The 13,722-nt window shown below is 44.5% G+C and overlaps 1 protein-coding gene across 3 annotated transcripts in view; it reads right to left on the minus strand.

The window, feature by feature from the left end:
* Positions 1-13,722, minus strand: part of RPS6KA3 (ribosomal protein S6 kinase A3) — a 134,289-nt gene that overhangs the window by 43,261 nt on the left and 77,306 nt on the right. For all 3 annotated transcript variants that reach the window (XM_066599792.1, XM_066599791.1, XM_066599793.1), the window contains 3 exons: positions 9,620-9,736; positions 8,248-8,329; positions 2,494-2,574 (listed from right to left, as the gene is read on the minus strand). In XM_066599792.1, coding sequence (XP_066455889.1) covers positions 2,494-2,574; positions 8,248-8,329; positions 9,620-9,736 — 280 coding nt within the window. The remainder of the gene's footprint in view (positions 1-2,493; positions 2,575-8,247; positions 8,330-9,619; positions 9,737-13,722) is intronic.

The following is a 13,722-nucleotide window of genomic DNA, read 5'->3' on the forward strand; positions in this document are numbered from 1 at the left end:
GCGTAGTGTGTTGTTGTACAGGTCAGTTTAGAATTCTATTACTATGATATTTAATTCATATATATTTTTTAAATACATTTACATTGTGAGATTCTTCTGGACTTTGATAAAAAGGGGTTTTGTCATTTAAAAAAAAAAAAGTTCTAAACCTATTCATTCACAGGCAGTCTAAACCTATTCATTCACAGGCAGTCTAAACCTATTCATTCACAGGCAGTCTAAACCTATTCATTCACAGGCAGTCTACTTAGCATGTCCTCCCTGAGCTTCTGCATTCCTCACATTCTTCAGTGAAGGTCACGTTCCTGTGACGTAGCCTTTACTGGCTAGGAAGGAAAGCAGATCTATTGCAGGGACAGTGCGCACGAGCAGTCTCTGCAGTAGATCGGAACTCCCCCTGCTGGACTGTGACGTAACATACATTGGCTGGCAAGAAGGAGACCTTGCTTCTTTATGCTCATGGATATGTTCACAAGCTTTCAAAAAAAAAACAAAAACAAAAAAAAAAAAACACATTAATTTTAAAACCTAGATGTGGATGGTATTTTAAGAATTTAATTGTTTCTGCATTTTTCAGCAATTAAAGAAAAAAAAAATAAAAAAAAAAGTCAGCTGATCACCGCAGGCCCCGCTCTTAGTAAATAGTCGCTCACTCATGCACGCCCTAATATAATGCAAGGAGCTCGATGGCGGCAGATCAGGAGCCGCTCTGACAAAGTCAATATTCCGGCTCACAAATAAGGGTCTTGAGCAGGGAAGCCAGAGCGCAGAGACGCTCTATTGGTATAAAGTGGTACCATTTGTCCATTGTAATAAATATTTTTATATACTGTACATCTATATACAGTATGCCGTTTCATACATCTAAACAAAGTTAGCCAACATATACTAGACTCTGGGCATTTGCCGGGTGAATGAGGCACTAAATAAGTTGGGCCTGTAGTTGGCAAACAATTTAAACACCTTTAATTTCAAAAATCACTCGTTTTCTAGTAAGTCCTTACAGAATCACACGCTCCTGTCCCGGTCTGACCAGCACCAACACCAAGTCACATGTCGTTTTCAGTACTGCAGATGCGCTGCTAAAGGATTAGTGAAGACTGCAGTGTGGCAAATAGCTGTGGAGCCCACTTATCACAGCGAACAGCAGGTCCTAGCGTTTACATCTGATAGGTCCTGCTGAGGACCTGTTAGGCATACGTGATCTGTGAAGGGACATGTGTATGGGGTTGCTGAGCGCCAAGAATGGTATGCTGTAAGGCTGTACTAGAGAATGAGGAGTCTTAGAGTTAACCAAGTAGCTCACGCTATAAAGACGACCTATCAGTTCTATCTTCTGTTTTGATTAAAGCGACTCTTGAATTTCTATGCAAACTTCTGTCCTGGGACTGGGGATGGTGAGGGAGTAGATTACCTGTACTAGTCCTCCTCCATGGTTCATCCAATCCACCAGATCCAAGTCCTGTTTTAAACAGTTCAAGATGACGAACAGTCTTCAGATAACCTGAATCCCATAATAAACCAATAGTGTTCAACCACCAATACACTATACCTGCTCTGTGATTGGCCAAGACTGCTTTCCTGATCAACACTGGCCAATCAGAGAGCAGTGCGCAGTGTGCATTAGTTAGATAGAAAATGGTAGTGGCCAACTTGTACAACCAAAAACAGGGACTGGAACTGGTGGATTGGAGGAAAGGCAGAGAAGAACAAGGGCAGATAATATATACCTTTTCCTTCAGTCTCAGGACAGAATTTTGCTCTGAAACCAGACGGTCCCTTTAAGGACTTGCATGGTCCATGAAATCATTCTGGAGCATCGGTTCTCATTAACCTGTGTTGTGCTGTTCCTCTGTTATTCCTCTTGAATAGTTATGAATATATGGATTATTGTGTGTTATCATTCCCATTGTGTCCCTACACGGTCTGCCCAATCATTGTGAGCCTGCGCAGGGGACACCCAATCCCCAACCGGGAACCCCCAGCTGACAAGTTATTCATCATTTTCTCGGAGGAACGGCACAATGCAGAGATCCGTGAACATGATGTATGCATTTACTAACACAGATGTGTCAGGAGTGATGACAGGCCCTCTATAAATGACAATATCAACTACCTGCTTGGGTTTCTGTTATTGTTACATCTCGAAGTTTGCAAATGAACAATAACCTGTAATTTATATTTTATGCAAAGTACCATCTGCATAAAACAGTAATTAAAAAGATGGGAATGAATAGAAGCTGCCTTTATTCCTACTTGCAGAGCAGCATTCACACTGAAGTGCCGCCTGTGTAACATCTAAGTGGAGTTCAGAGCCCTTGTAATAAGAGAACATTTAGTAGAGCAAATCTCAGGCAGACCGAACATGTTCCTGGGGGCTAATAGCCGCTGATTATTGTAACATTTGCATAAAGTGTAACTCTTAATAAGAAGCCGCCGCATTACGTGACATTGTAGCAGCTGGTGCGGGTCCATCAACAATCTATTACTCACCGTAGTGCAATTTGACAATAAACGGATGATTAACTTCCACTAAAATATCACGCTCCATTTTTGTTCTGACACGATCTCGAACTGCAGGTGGGAAAAAATATATATATATCACGTTAAAGTGGGAATGTGATCCTATCCACATGGCAGGTCATCCCTGCAGATCCCATTTCTGTCTTCTCACATGTAGAGATACAGTTGCAATCACAATTATTACACCCCCCCCTCCCCCTTGCAAATTAGAATTATTCGCCACATTTACAAACTTTCAGCGGTTTGCAAAATACAAACAATCTAAAGAGCTCAACAAATATGACTTATTGTGGCAACAGTAACGATTTTCATAGACGTCAATAGAGCGCTTGCTATCTGGAGCCAGTAACCTGTCTTAGGTACTAGGACACATTAACCCAGAGATTTAGCCCATTTTGGGTTAATCCACGCCTGTTAATGAGTTTCGATTTTGAACAAAACCTTCTTATCAAGTTGACTAGAGGGAGGGGAGTTTGCTCCTACCCTCTGCTAATGCTTGGCGCTGCATGTGACAGGGAGCGGGCGGACATCGGTGTGATCACCAAGGAAAAGAAGAAAACGATCGATCGATCCTCAACCGGCTTGCAAGAACATCCCCCTATAGTGAGCGGCTGATGGCTTTACAGACTTCACATTTATCCAGGCCTGGCTGAATTATGTTTATACTGAACTGAGCAATTTGGATTTGCAGCTACTTTACAAATGCTTTTTTTTCCTCTTGATCAATGCAATAAAAAGTAATAGGATGAGCAGGATAGACTAAAAGCCACCGATTAGCTTAAATGCTTTTCTGATTTCCTTTTGGCTGGCATTTAAAAGAGCCCCAGTTACAGGGGAAAAGTTTGAAATTAAAAAAAAAAAGAAGAAAAAAAAACAGCACAAATGTGAATGAAGCACAGATTTCATATACGACCTCATAGGGGAAAGAGATAGTAAAACAAGTACAAAAATGAAGTAAAAAAAAAAAATAAAAAAATAATTACAGAATAAAAAAAATGACCCAAAGCCGATGCCAACCAAAACGGTTGCCCTGTAATCCAGATATACACACATTTTACATCAAAATGTCCAAAACAAAAAGAACCAGTTCCAATATATATTTTTAAGTATGTGCTAGAATAAACTATAAATTGAAACAAATCTCCCCCCCCCCCCCCCCCCCCAGTTTTATTGGGGATAAAAAGCTAGTCAGTAAAAGAAGATTTAAAAAAATGAGAAAAAAAAAGGAAAAAGATTTAAAAAATAGCCCTGTTAAAAAAAAGCAAAAATTATTTTGGTAGCTAAAAGAAAAAAAAAAAATAGGGCAGTAAAAACCACTAGGTGGGTAAAATCTTTAAGAAATGTTTGTTCTTTTAAGACGAAAACACCCTGCTCCTTAAGGCTAGGTTCACACTGGGCGGAATCCCGTCAGAAATCTCGTGACTTGGCCGCAGCGAAAAAAATGCAAGATTTCCACCAGGAAAGCGCCGCTTCAAAACCCGCGGCACTTAGCCGTGGAGCCGCTTGGCCCCATGCTTTTCCACTGCAGCAGGCGCTCACGGCCGCAACAGGGGAAAAAGAAAAATTGACAGGCTGCGGCCGGGGAATAAGCGCCACAGCGCCGGATTAGTCACCCTGTGTGGTTGAGATTTTTGACAAATCTCGTCCACATGGCTGGCCAGAGGCAGATTTTCCGCAGCAAAATTCCAGACGCAATTTCCGTGGCAAATCCGCCCTGTGTGAACCCAGCCTAAGGGTTTGATACTTAGCGCAACCTCCTTGGGCCCTAATGACGGTTAGTAGAACGTACACCATGGAGAGTATCTAATGTCATTTGAGCCACAGGAGGCCCCACTAAGTATTAACATATGGAAATAAATAGTTTTTGATTCTTGTTCTGTTGCCCAATTACTTTTTGTAGGCTAGTGTGCAGTGCTGGGCCTCTGAATTACTAGTCCATGTGACCTGTATACGGGATGTCACTGCCGCCAGAAGACCTGCTATTTCATCAAATCGACACTCGTATGGGCAATTGGTCTGCCTGTCTATAAGGACCCTAAGGCTGGGTTCACACAGGGCGGATGTGCCGCGGAATTTCGCTGCGGCAAATTCGCCTGCAGCCGCTAATCCCAGGTTTAGCCAGCCATGTGGACGAGATTTGTCAAAAATCTCTCTCTTCCCCCCCCCCCCCCCCCCCCACAGGGTGGACAATCCATCGCGGCAAAGCCGGCGCTGCGGTGCAGAGTCCCGTGACGCAGCATGTACTTTTTTCTTCCATTGCGGCTTTGTTTCTCTTTATAGGAGAGCCGGCTGCAACAGCAAAGCATGCGGCGAAGCAGCTCCAAAACCTGCGGCTAAGTGTCACGGGTTTTGAGGCTGTGCTTATACCGCAGAAAACACATGTTTTTTCACTGCGGCAAGACCGCAAGATATTTACATTTCCTCTGGATTTGGACCCCGCTGGACTTTATTATGTCAATATGGTTGATGGCAAGAACAGCACAGCCTATTATTGCTGTCGAAAAACACTGGCCCCTTTAACCCCTTAGTGACCGGGCTTTTTTGCTTTTTTCCATTTTTGTTTTTTCCTACTCCCTTTTAAAAAATCGTAGCTCCTTTATTTATCCATCGACGTCGCTGTATGAGGGCTTGTTTTTTGCGGGATGAGTATTTTTCAATGGCACTATTTATTGTTCCATATAATGTACTGAAAAACTTTTTAAAAATTCTTAGCGGAGAGAAATGGAAAAAAAACGACATTCCACCATCTTTTGGTGCGTCCTGTTTCTATGGCGCACAAACTACAACAAAAACGACCTGATATTTTTAATTCTATGGGTCAGTACGATTACTACGATACCAAACTTATATAGTATTGTTTTTGCTGTAGTACTTGTATTTTTTTTTTTTTAAGATATTTAATTTTTTTCAATTATTTTCTGCGGTCATTTTGTGCGCACGATAACTTTTATTTTTCCCTCGACGTAGTTCAGCGATGGCTCATTTTTTGCGGGATGTCCTGTAGTTTCCAATAGTATCAATTTGGAATACATACGAATTTTTGATCGCTTTTTATTGCGTTTTTTCTGGGAGACAGGGTAACTAAAAAAAAATGCATTTCTGGTGTTCTTTATTTTTTTTTTCGGACGACGTTCACCGTGCAGAAAAAATAATGCGCTACTTTGATAGATCGGACTTTTACGGACGCGGCGATATCAAATACATATTTTTATTTTATGATTTAGATTTTTTAATAATAGATATGGCAAAAGGGGGGTGATTTAAACTTTAAAAAACTTTATTGATCTTTTTTTTTTTACTTTCCCCTGGGGGACTTTAACATGTGATGCTTTGATCGCTCCTGCAGTATGACGTAATGCTATAGCATTACGTCATACTGCTTTTTTACAGGCAGTCTATGAAGCCACCCTGTGTGAATGGCTTGATAGGCAGTCTGCTAAGGCAGCCCTGGGGCCATTCATTAGGCCCCCGGCTGCCATGACACCTGCACGGATCCCCCGATCTCACAGCGGGGGGGGGGGGGGGGGGGCCGTTCGGGGGATTTAAATGCCGCTGTCAGAATTGACAGCGGCATTTAAAGGGTTAATAGCCGCCATCGGCCGAACGGCCAAGCGCGGCTATTGCCTGCGGGTGTCAGCTGTAATAAACAGCTGACGCCCGCGCTGTATGGAGGGAGATAGCGGCGCTACCTCCCTCCATACACGTCCTGCAGCTGCAGGACGTAAAAACACTATGGGGTGGTCACTAAGGGGTTAATGGATCGCAATAAAAGCAAAAAGGGGTTCACAGACAGATTTAGTCGTAGCCACCCCAAAACGAATCTGGAAGAGCAGCCATAAATGCATGCTACGGCACTAGTGTGAACAAGTCCTTATGGTCTCTGTACAGCGCTGCAGAATAGGTTGGCGTTATGTAAACGACATGAATAAATAATTCTACTGCTTTGGTCCATTCAACCAATTGCAAATATTGGTTTTCATGCCTGGGGTAACAGATGTTTAGCTTTTAGCAAGGAGTGCTAAGCACTTTTTGATAATGACATTCAATGATCTTCGTTATGCGAGTCTCTCTACTATACGCTCATGTCCATATTTACTTTCAATCCATTGCGGTTGGCCGGGTAATGTAGCACACCAAGTACTTTTATTGATGATCCATTACCAGTCATGTGTGAAATTCCCCGTGTTGCTCTAAAGGCTGATAAAGCTGAAATGATGCACTGGCAACATCAGCGCAATACTGGAGTCAGACACACAAGTACCCTCCATGGTGGCGATCGCATTCCTGCACACGCACCACTGTTTACAATATAGCCCATGAATCATATTACAGAATTAGATATTTACAGAGTATCCTGGAGATGACGACGGATCTACGAGGTTCCACCCAGAGACATAGCACAGATCACATGAAAACACCCCGTACAACTGCCAAACTTCTATCTGTAAGAATTACCGGAAAGGGACGCCGCGTTTCTGGGGAAATCTGCGATATCTGTGCACAAATAGAACAGTCCGCTCTATAATTGGGTATGACAAACCGTTGGGTGGTCCCCACTAAAGAGACGAGGTTGATGTGATTCAGCTGGTTTAGCAGTTTTGTTAGGAACCATTTGCTGCGCAGGACTATTCTGCAAAACCTCAAACTGATTGCTAATAAGAGTGCGGTTATGGGAAGGGGGTGGGGGGGTTATTTACCTACAATATCAGGCAGCTGCCTATGAACCGACCTTTAGGGCTCATGCCCACGAGCGTCGCAGGATACGCCGCGGCAGTACCGCGATTAAAAACGAAACGTGCCTGCTGGTGATTGCAGAATTCCGTGATCTCCATTAATACTATATTAATAGAGACCTCCCATGGCGTAACTTTGCAGCAAATAGAACATGCCGCGATTTATTTTCCACTGCAGAAATCCGTGGTAGAATTCCACGTGAGCATTGGCAGGCAGAAAGCGATTAGGTTCAACAGAACTTAATAGCTGCGGAATTCACACACGGATTTCCACCACGGGAAATACGGTAGAAATCCGTTTGTGGGTATTTACCCTTAAAAAAGGTGATTGAAGTGTGATATATTTAAATGGCTGCAAATGTGTCAAAACAGTAAATGAAGCACTACCCACGCAATCCAGCGCTGCAGTTCCAGGTCTTTATAAACGAGCGGCTATCACTTAATGCTGCAAACAATACACGAAAAATCCACATAAAAATCATTGAAAAATAGCCACACTTACTGATACAAGGATCCGAGGATGGGTAAAAAAAAAAAAAAAAAAGCAGCATGCAGAAGGAAAACGCCTTATGGGGGAGGTAACCGGTGCAAAATACTGAGGAACCACCGCACTTTCCCCTATGGTTGTTCATCAGTATTCTGCACCCATTACCCCCCACCCCACCCAATATGACCAGGTATTTGTACCTGCCCTTGCAGTAGTAAGTACACCTGACCACTGCAGCGGTTCTCCTGGCACCATGGCTCCCAGCATCTAAGTGGTGATGCCATAAGAACGGCACATGATCACTGTGGCCTCTGATTGGCAGGGTAACTGTTTGTAAAGAGGTATGGGGTGAATGCCAGCGCCGAGCTGATTACCAAGGAAACAGGTGACTAGTGCTTATTGTTTTAATGCATTTTCAGCCATTAAAAAAAAAAACAAAAAAAAAAAACACACACACTTTAACGTGACTGCACTTATGAAGCACAGCCGTGATATTTGACTTACCTTTAAGTGTGGCTTTTTTTAATACTTTCATTGCATATAGTTGCCCAGCATCAGATCCTGAGATTTTTCGCACAAGAAACACCTGGATAAAAAGATAAGACACTGCGGTTATTAAAAGCAAATAGAAAAAAGTGCAAAGATTCATTTCCTAATGTCAGCGGGCCGAGACGGCGGCCCTTAGGGGAGCAGCAGCGCAGTTGGCAGGCTGGCTTTATTTGCCATGTCCATGTCAGGTGTGTTGCTGCTGGCAGCCTGTAATCACGGACGTGCCCCGGGGTCACAACTCATTTTAATGTAGTTATCGGAGACTATTTTATTTCTCGCAGTGGCAAAGGTCAGTTTGTTCTCTGCGTGCCTCCAATTATTAAAGTCATATTCTTGGAGCTTTACACAACAGCCGTCTACATCATCTATTGAGCAAGTAGATGTAACAGAAGGGTCTCCCGCTTAGTGCCCCTCTGTTAGCTGCTACGGAGAAGGCATTCAGCCCCTCTGGAGGATCTGGCTCCTTCAGGGTTGCAAATAGTCTATTGATTTCAAGAGATGGTGCTCTAATGAGTTAGTCCTAAACGAGCGCATGCTGACCACTTCCCTCAGTAATAACGTCTGATTCACGGCGGTCATCCAGGAACATCGGCTAACGCCAGACAGATCTCTTGCATCATAATTCACCTTATGCATTAAATGTGTAGAGGACATCAGCACGGTATCCCCAACAGGACTAACCTGCTCCGGATTTGGCCATCCATGACATACCCTGAATTCAGCATGGGTTTCTTCACTGGGATAAATATCTCGCATTATTTATGTGGCCATTTAGTGTATATATGTACGGCCGGTTTCACATCTTCGCTGGGGATTCTGATTTCCTGCTCCGGTTGGGGGAGCAGTTAAGGGGAATGTTCGTGGCCGAACGGTTCTGAACAGCACCGAGCGGGACCCATTGACTATTTGGCTTTTAGATGGTATTTTCAGCCGGATCTCCATCCAGATGTGAAACCCCCCTTATTTTGCTTATGGGAATTTGAAATCTCCCAAGAACCCTTCTGTATTGTCTTATCACTCCGGCTGCTTTTTATGCCAGTAACATTTCATGTAAGGTACCCCCACAAGTGCACCATCGATACTAGACATAACATGGACTTGAAGGAATGCTGCCTTCCAATAGGTGGCACTGTGGAGGTATTGCTCCATCTCCCTTATTTACATATTACCCAGAGGAGCATGAATGGCCTTTTGAGTCTCCTCACTCACCGTCAATGTGCTCTCCCTAAGGAGAAAAGATAGCGGTTTCTGACCTTCCGCCTGATATTCAAGTTGAATTTTGAAGCCTATGTAAGGCATAAACGGCAGGAAGAAGCTTCACGCTTACCTTTCCAAAAGAGCCTTGTCCGAGTACCTTGAGAAGCTCAAACTGTGAGGGGTCCGCTTTCTCATATCCTTCCTTAACATGGTGTGTAATTGCAATTTCATTTATATTTCCTTCATCCTGTGAAAATTAAAATACGTAACCATCAAAGTGCATTCAGCAACACACAAGGCAGCGTGGCTATTCTACGTACAACGCTTGGACAACCTTACATAACGAGCAGCACGTCCTCACCTAATATTACAACACATTATCAGGGGTGCAGTGAATTAGGAAGTAACCCTGAACCAAATAAAGCCCATGACCCCAGGGCTCCATCACATTCTATAGATTTAGTCGCAGCTCCAAAGGAGTTACTTTCTTGAACAGTAAAAATTAAGAAAAAAAGCTGCTGTTTGATTCCACAGGATGTGTCCAGACTTGTGAAGCAGAGATGTACGTGTTAGGGCGGTTTCACACCCGCATTACGGCTCAGTTCACGGTTTCCGTCTCTCTGCTTAGTTTTCGTACGATGTAAAATTGAAATAAACTGATCATTTTTTCCTCATTGATCTCAATGGGTTTTCAAAATAAATTTTTTTTTTTCCAGGAAATTGTTTTTGAACATGTATATTTACAGAAGTTGTAGCAGCATCTCAAGTTATCCCCATCCACAGGATGGAGGTCCAACTGTAAGGATCATCACCGATCCTGAGAACAGAGTCTCGACAGACCATGCATGAATGGTGTGGAGGTCGTGCATGCTCACCGCTGCTCCATTCATTTCAAGGACAGCTCCAGAAACCACTGAGGAGATGACTTTGGATCTAGGTACAACCCCTTTACAGGGAACCTGACCGCTCTTATTATATGCTGTTTTAGTAAATACTTAAGTTCCCAATTAAAACCACCCTGGAGCATCATCTTAGAACTCTGCATTGTGCCAGCCCTCTGATATTCCTCTTGGTAATGAATGTCTAAGCTGATAACCGGGTGTTGGGACGGTTTTACAGATGCCAATTAAACAATGGCGATCATGGAGATTGGTGCTCATTTAGTTGGCTTCTTCCACAGGCTGATCAGACTAATCACTATGGGCAGCACATAGTTCATACGGGCAAATGTGCCATCGGGAGTATTATTCTAGCCTGCACAGAGGATATGACCAGCCAACGAATGAGCGTTTGATTGCTGCCTTGTTTACAAGGACAACAGTCAGGCAAACAGGCATTCTAACGCACTCTAGTGCAGTCACTGGCCCATGTAAAAGGGCCTTTAATGCTTCCTGTTCAGCATGTCCTCATACACTTTTCAATACCGTCTAAGCAATGCCAAGGTGAAAACTGGATGAATACCAACATTTAAACGTCAACTTATTTCTTCATTTCCAGGAAGAACAACTGAGGAACGTAAATATTATGCTTCAATAAGGAATGCAAGCGTTTATAAAAACAGGTCATAAAAGGTGTTGTCCGGATCAAATGCAGCGCTGCCGTCCCACCAATCTCCTGGCGTTTGTTGTAAAGAGCGACATCACCAGGTGTCACCTGACCGCTGCAGAGTCATTGCTCTGAACTCCTGGCATCATGGATGTGGGCGCTGATGGCAGGAGTTCAGAAGGAAGACACCGATTGGCTGCAGTGGTCAGGTGACAACAGACAATGTCATCTTCCACAACAAATGCTGGGACATCGGCAAGGCTGCAGCGCTGTATCGCAGGGGGCTGAGGGCAGGCAAGTACAGAGGCTTTCATCATTTTGTTGGCCCTGTACAAGGAACGTTCTCTGGTAACAGACATGATCCTAGGATAACCCCGCATCTGCATCAAAGACTAGTTCCTGGCACGGATGCGGCATGAACTGCCAATCAAAAACAGGGCAGCATGCTGTGCCATTTTGTCTAGTAAACCGCTGGTGGGCATGACAGAGGCCGAGCAGACCCCATTATAGTCAGTGAGGTCCTTCCGGTTCCATTAGATTCCGTCATTCCAGAATTCCGTTTTTCTGCTCCCGTGGCGGTAAAAGAAAGCTGAATGCTGCTGAGAGTATAATAGTGTAACAGTACATCGGAGAGGTCTCAGTGTATGACCGGTGTGGAGCCCTCCGTACTGTGATAAATCCCATCACGCCACCGGCGGAGACTATTTCACTTGTCTCTCATTCATAACGACCTTCAAAAACGTATGGCGTTACAACGCGCCATCTGCCAGCAGAAGGTAAAGAGCCTAAATTACAGCGCAGAGCGTCTGCTGGGTGTCATAACGGGGCCGGTGTCAGATGTAACCTGTGTACAGGGCGCTGTAAATACAAACACCAGCCGCTTTGTTCTCCGGCGTCATTACACGGCGAGGCGAAGCTTCCGGCAGACGCTGTGCCGCTTTTCAGTCATTGCAGTGCAGCTTTTAATTATCTCTCTCTCCCGGTGATTTCAATGGGCTGCGCAGGATTTGCTTGTGTAATATCTTTGGCGAATTGCGTTTCCCACCACTAGATAGTTTTTTTTTATTTACTATAACGAGGAAACCCTGCAGAGCATCGCAGCTTCATTGTAAGAGTAATGCTGGCGCCAGAATGCCGATTACGTAGCGGCTCAAACCCCAATATGTTAATTGTACACCGGCCCGGGGTGCCCATTTCCATATACGGCAATTAGGACCACAAATCTGTTTTCTGACGAATCGCGTAGTTTTAGATAAGCAGCAAATCGATAGATGTGCTATAAATACCTCAAGCAAAGTCTGCAATTAGTAATGTGATTGCCAACGAGATTCGCTCCGGCGTGCCAGAATGTTTTATTCATCCTAAAAGCAAGTCTTTTCCAGTCAGCCGCCACGCGGATGTACAGTCACTCCGGGCCCATTCATTACAGTGCGGCTGACTGCTCCAGCCCTCCGCTTACTATGCCCACCTTTGTATGAAGCTACTACGACCCCCATGGTGGCCATCGCCTGACAGCACACTTGCTACATTTTACCTGAATAGCTCCAATACCGGATTTTAGGTAACTTCTTTACATCTTTAAGCAGCCCTCCTGTCCCATCTCCGCCAGCCAAGATGGCGCCTGCATATTCCAACAAACTAGATCCGGCATCAGTCCCTCTCCCAAAAGGCTTCCAAACCAACCTTATTACAGCCACACTTGGCGAATGATTCAGTGGCCTGCAAGTGTAGGAGAGCAACCAGAGGAACCCATGCAAACCCAAGACAACACCAAGACTTGGCAAGAAAGTAAGAGGGGCAGGCTGTTACCTATACAACAACGCGCTGCCGACGCAATCAAAACTTTTTTTTTGTTGTTTTAGCCCCTCTTTTGCATACAATGGTCCCTGGTACTTCTGTAGACACTAGTTGGTAGTCTCTGCTGTCCGGTGTCAATCGCTGACGTTTGACATGGGGCGATGGAGAGCTCCCACTTGGCGGTGGACTAGTTTTGGGCTTCAAAAGTAACAATAGTGACTGTAGCCAAATAGAAGGGCTGGAACAAAAAATGGAATCGGTGATGGAATTAGCGGGGATACAGTTGTGCGTGTATGCAGCCTGCATACAGGGTGTGACATGTCTTCTTCAAGGGGAAGCGGTCACCAACTAGGAGCACCACAGTCTAAGGATTCGTTCACATGACCACGATAAATTATGGTGACGTGACATATGGTGAATGAGTCAATGAAAGTAAATGGACTTTCAGTGATCTGTTCACATTAGCGTCTCAAGGTTGTGTGTCACTACGCAGGAGAAATAGATGGCAGGGGGCTCTATTTCTCGCCGTACCATGCAGGGTAAGCCCTAAACATTTGCACGGGCAGCATAAGCAGCGCTGTCCAAACGCAATATATTGCGTATGGGTGGCAATTCATACACAACCCAGCTATGAAACAAAGCGGGATTATCAATCCATCCATCCATCTCAGTCACAGTCTGCATGAGCGTGTGCGTGAGATACGTCGTCATGCGCAGTTTCAGCCGGCTCACGCAAACCAGTAGAACAGTCTTTTTCATGTCAGGTAGGCCGCCTGGGTAGGCAAACAAACCGCGGCATGTTCTAATTTTCTGCGGGGCACGCACTCACCTGGCCGCCGTCTTCGGTCTGCGCATGCACCGGCTGCGCCGCAGCCGGCACATCAAAGAGCC

This window comes from Eleutherodactylus coqui, chromosome 4, assembly GCF_035609145.1.
Source record: "Eleutherodactylus coqui strain aEleCoq1 chromosome 4, aEleCoq1.hap1, whole genome shotgun sequence".
Classification (NCBI taxonomy): domain Eukaryota; kingdom Metazoa; phylum Chordata; class Amphibia; order Anura; family Eleutherodactylidae; genus Eleutherodactylus; species Eleutherodactylus coqui.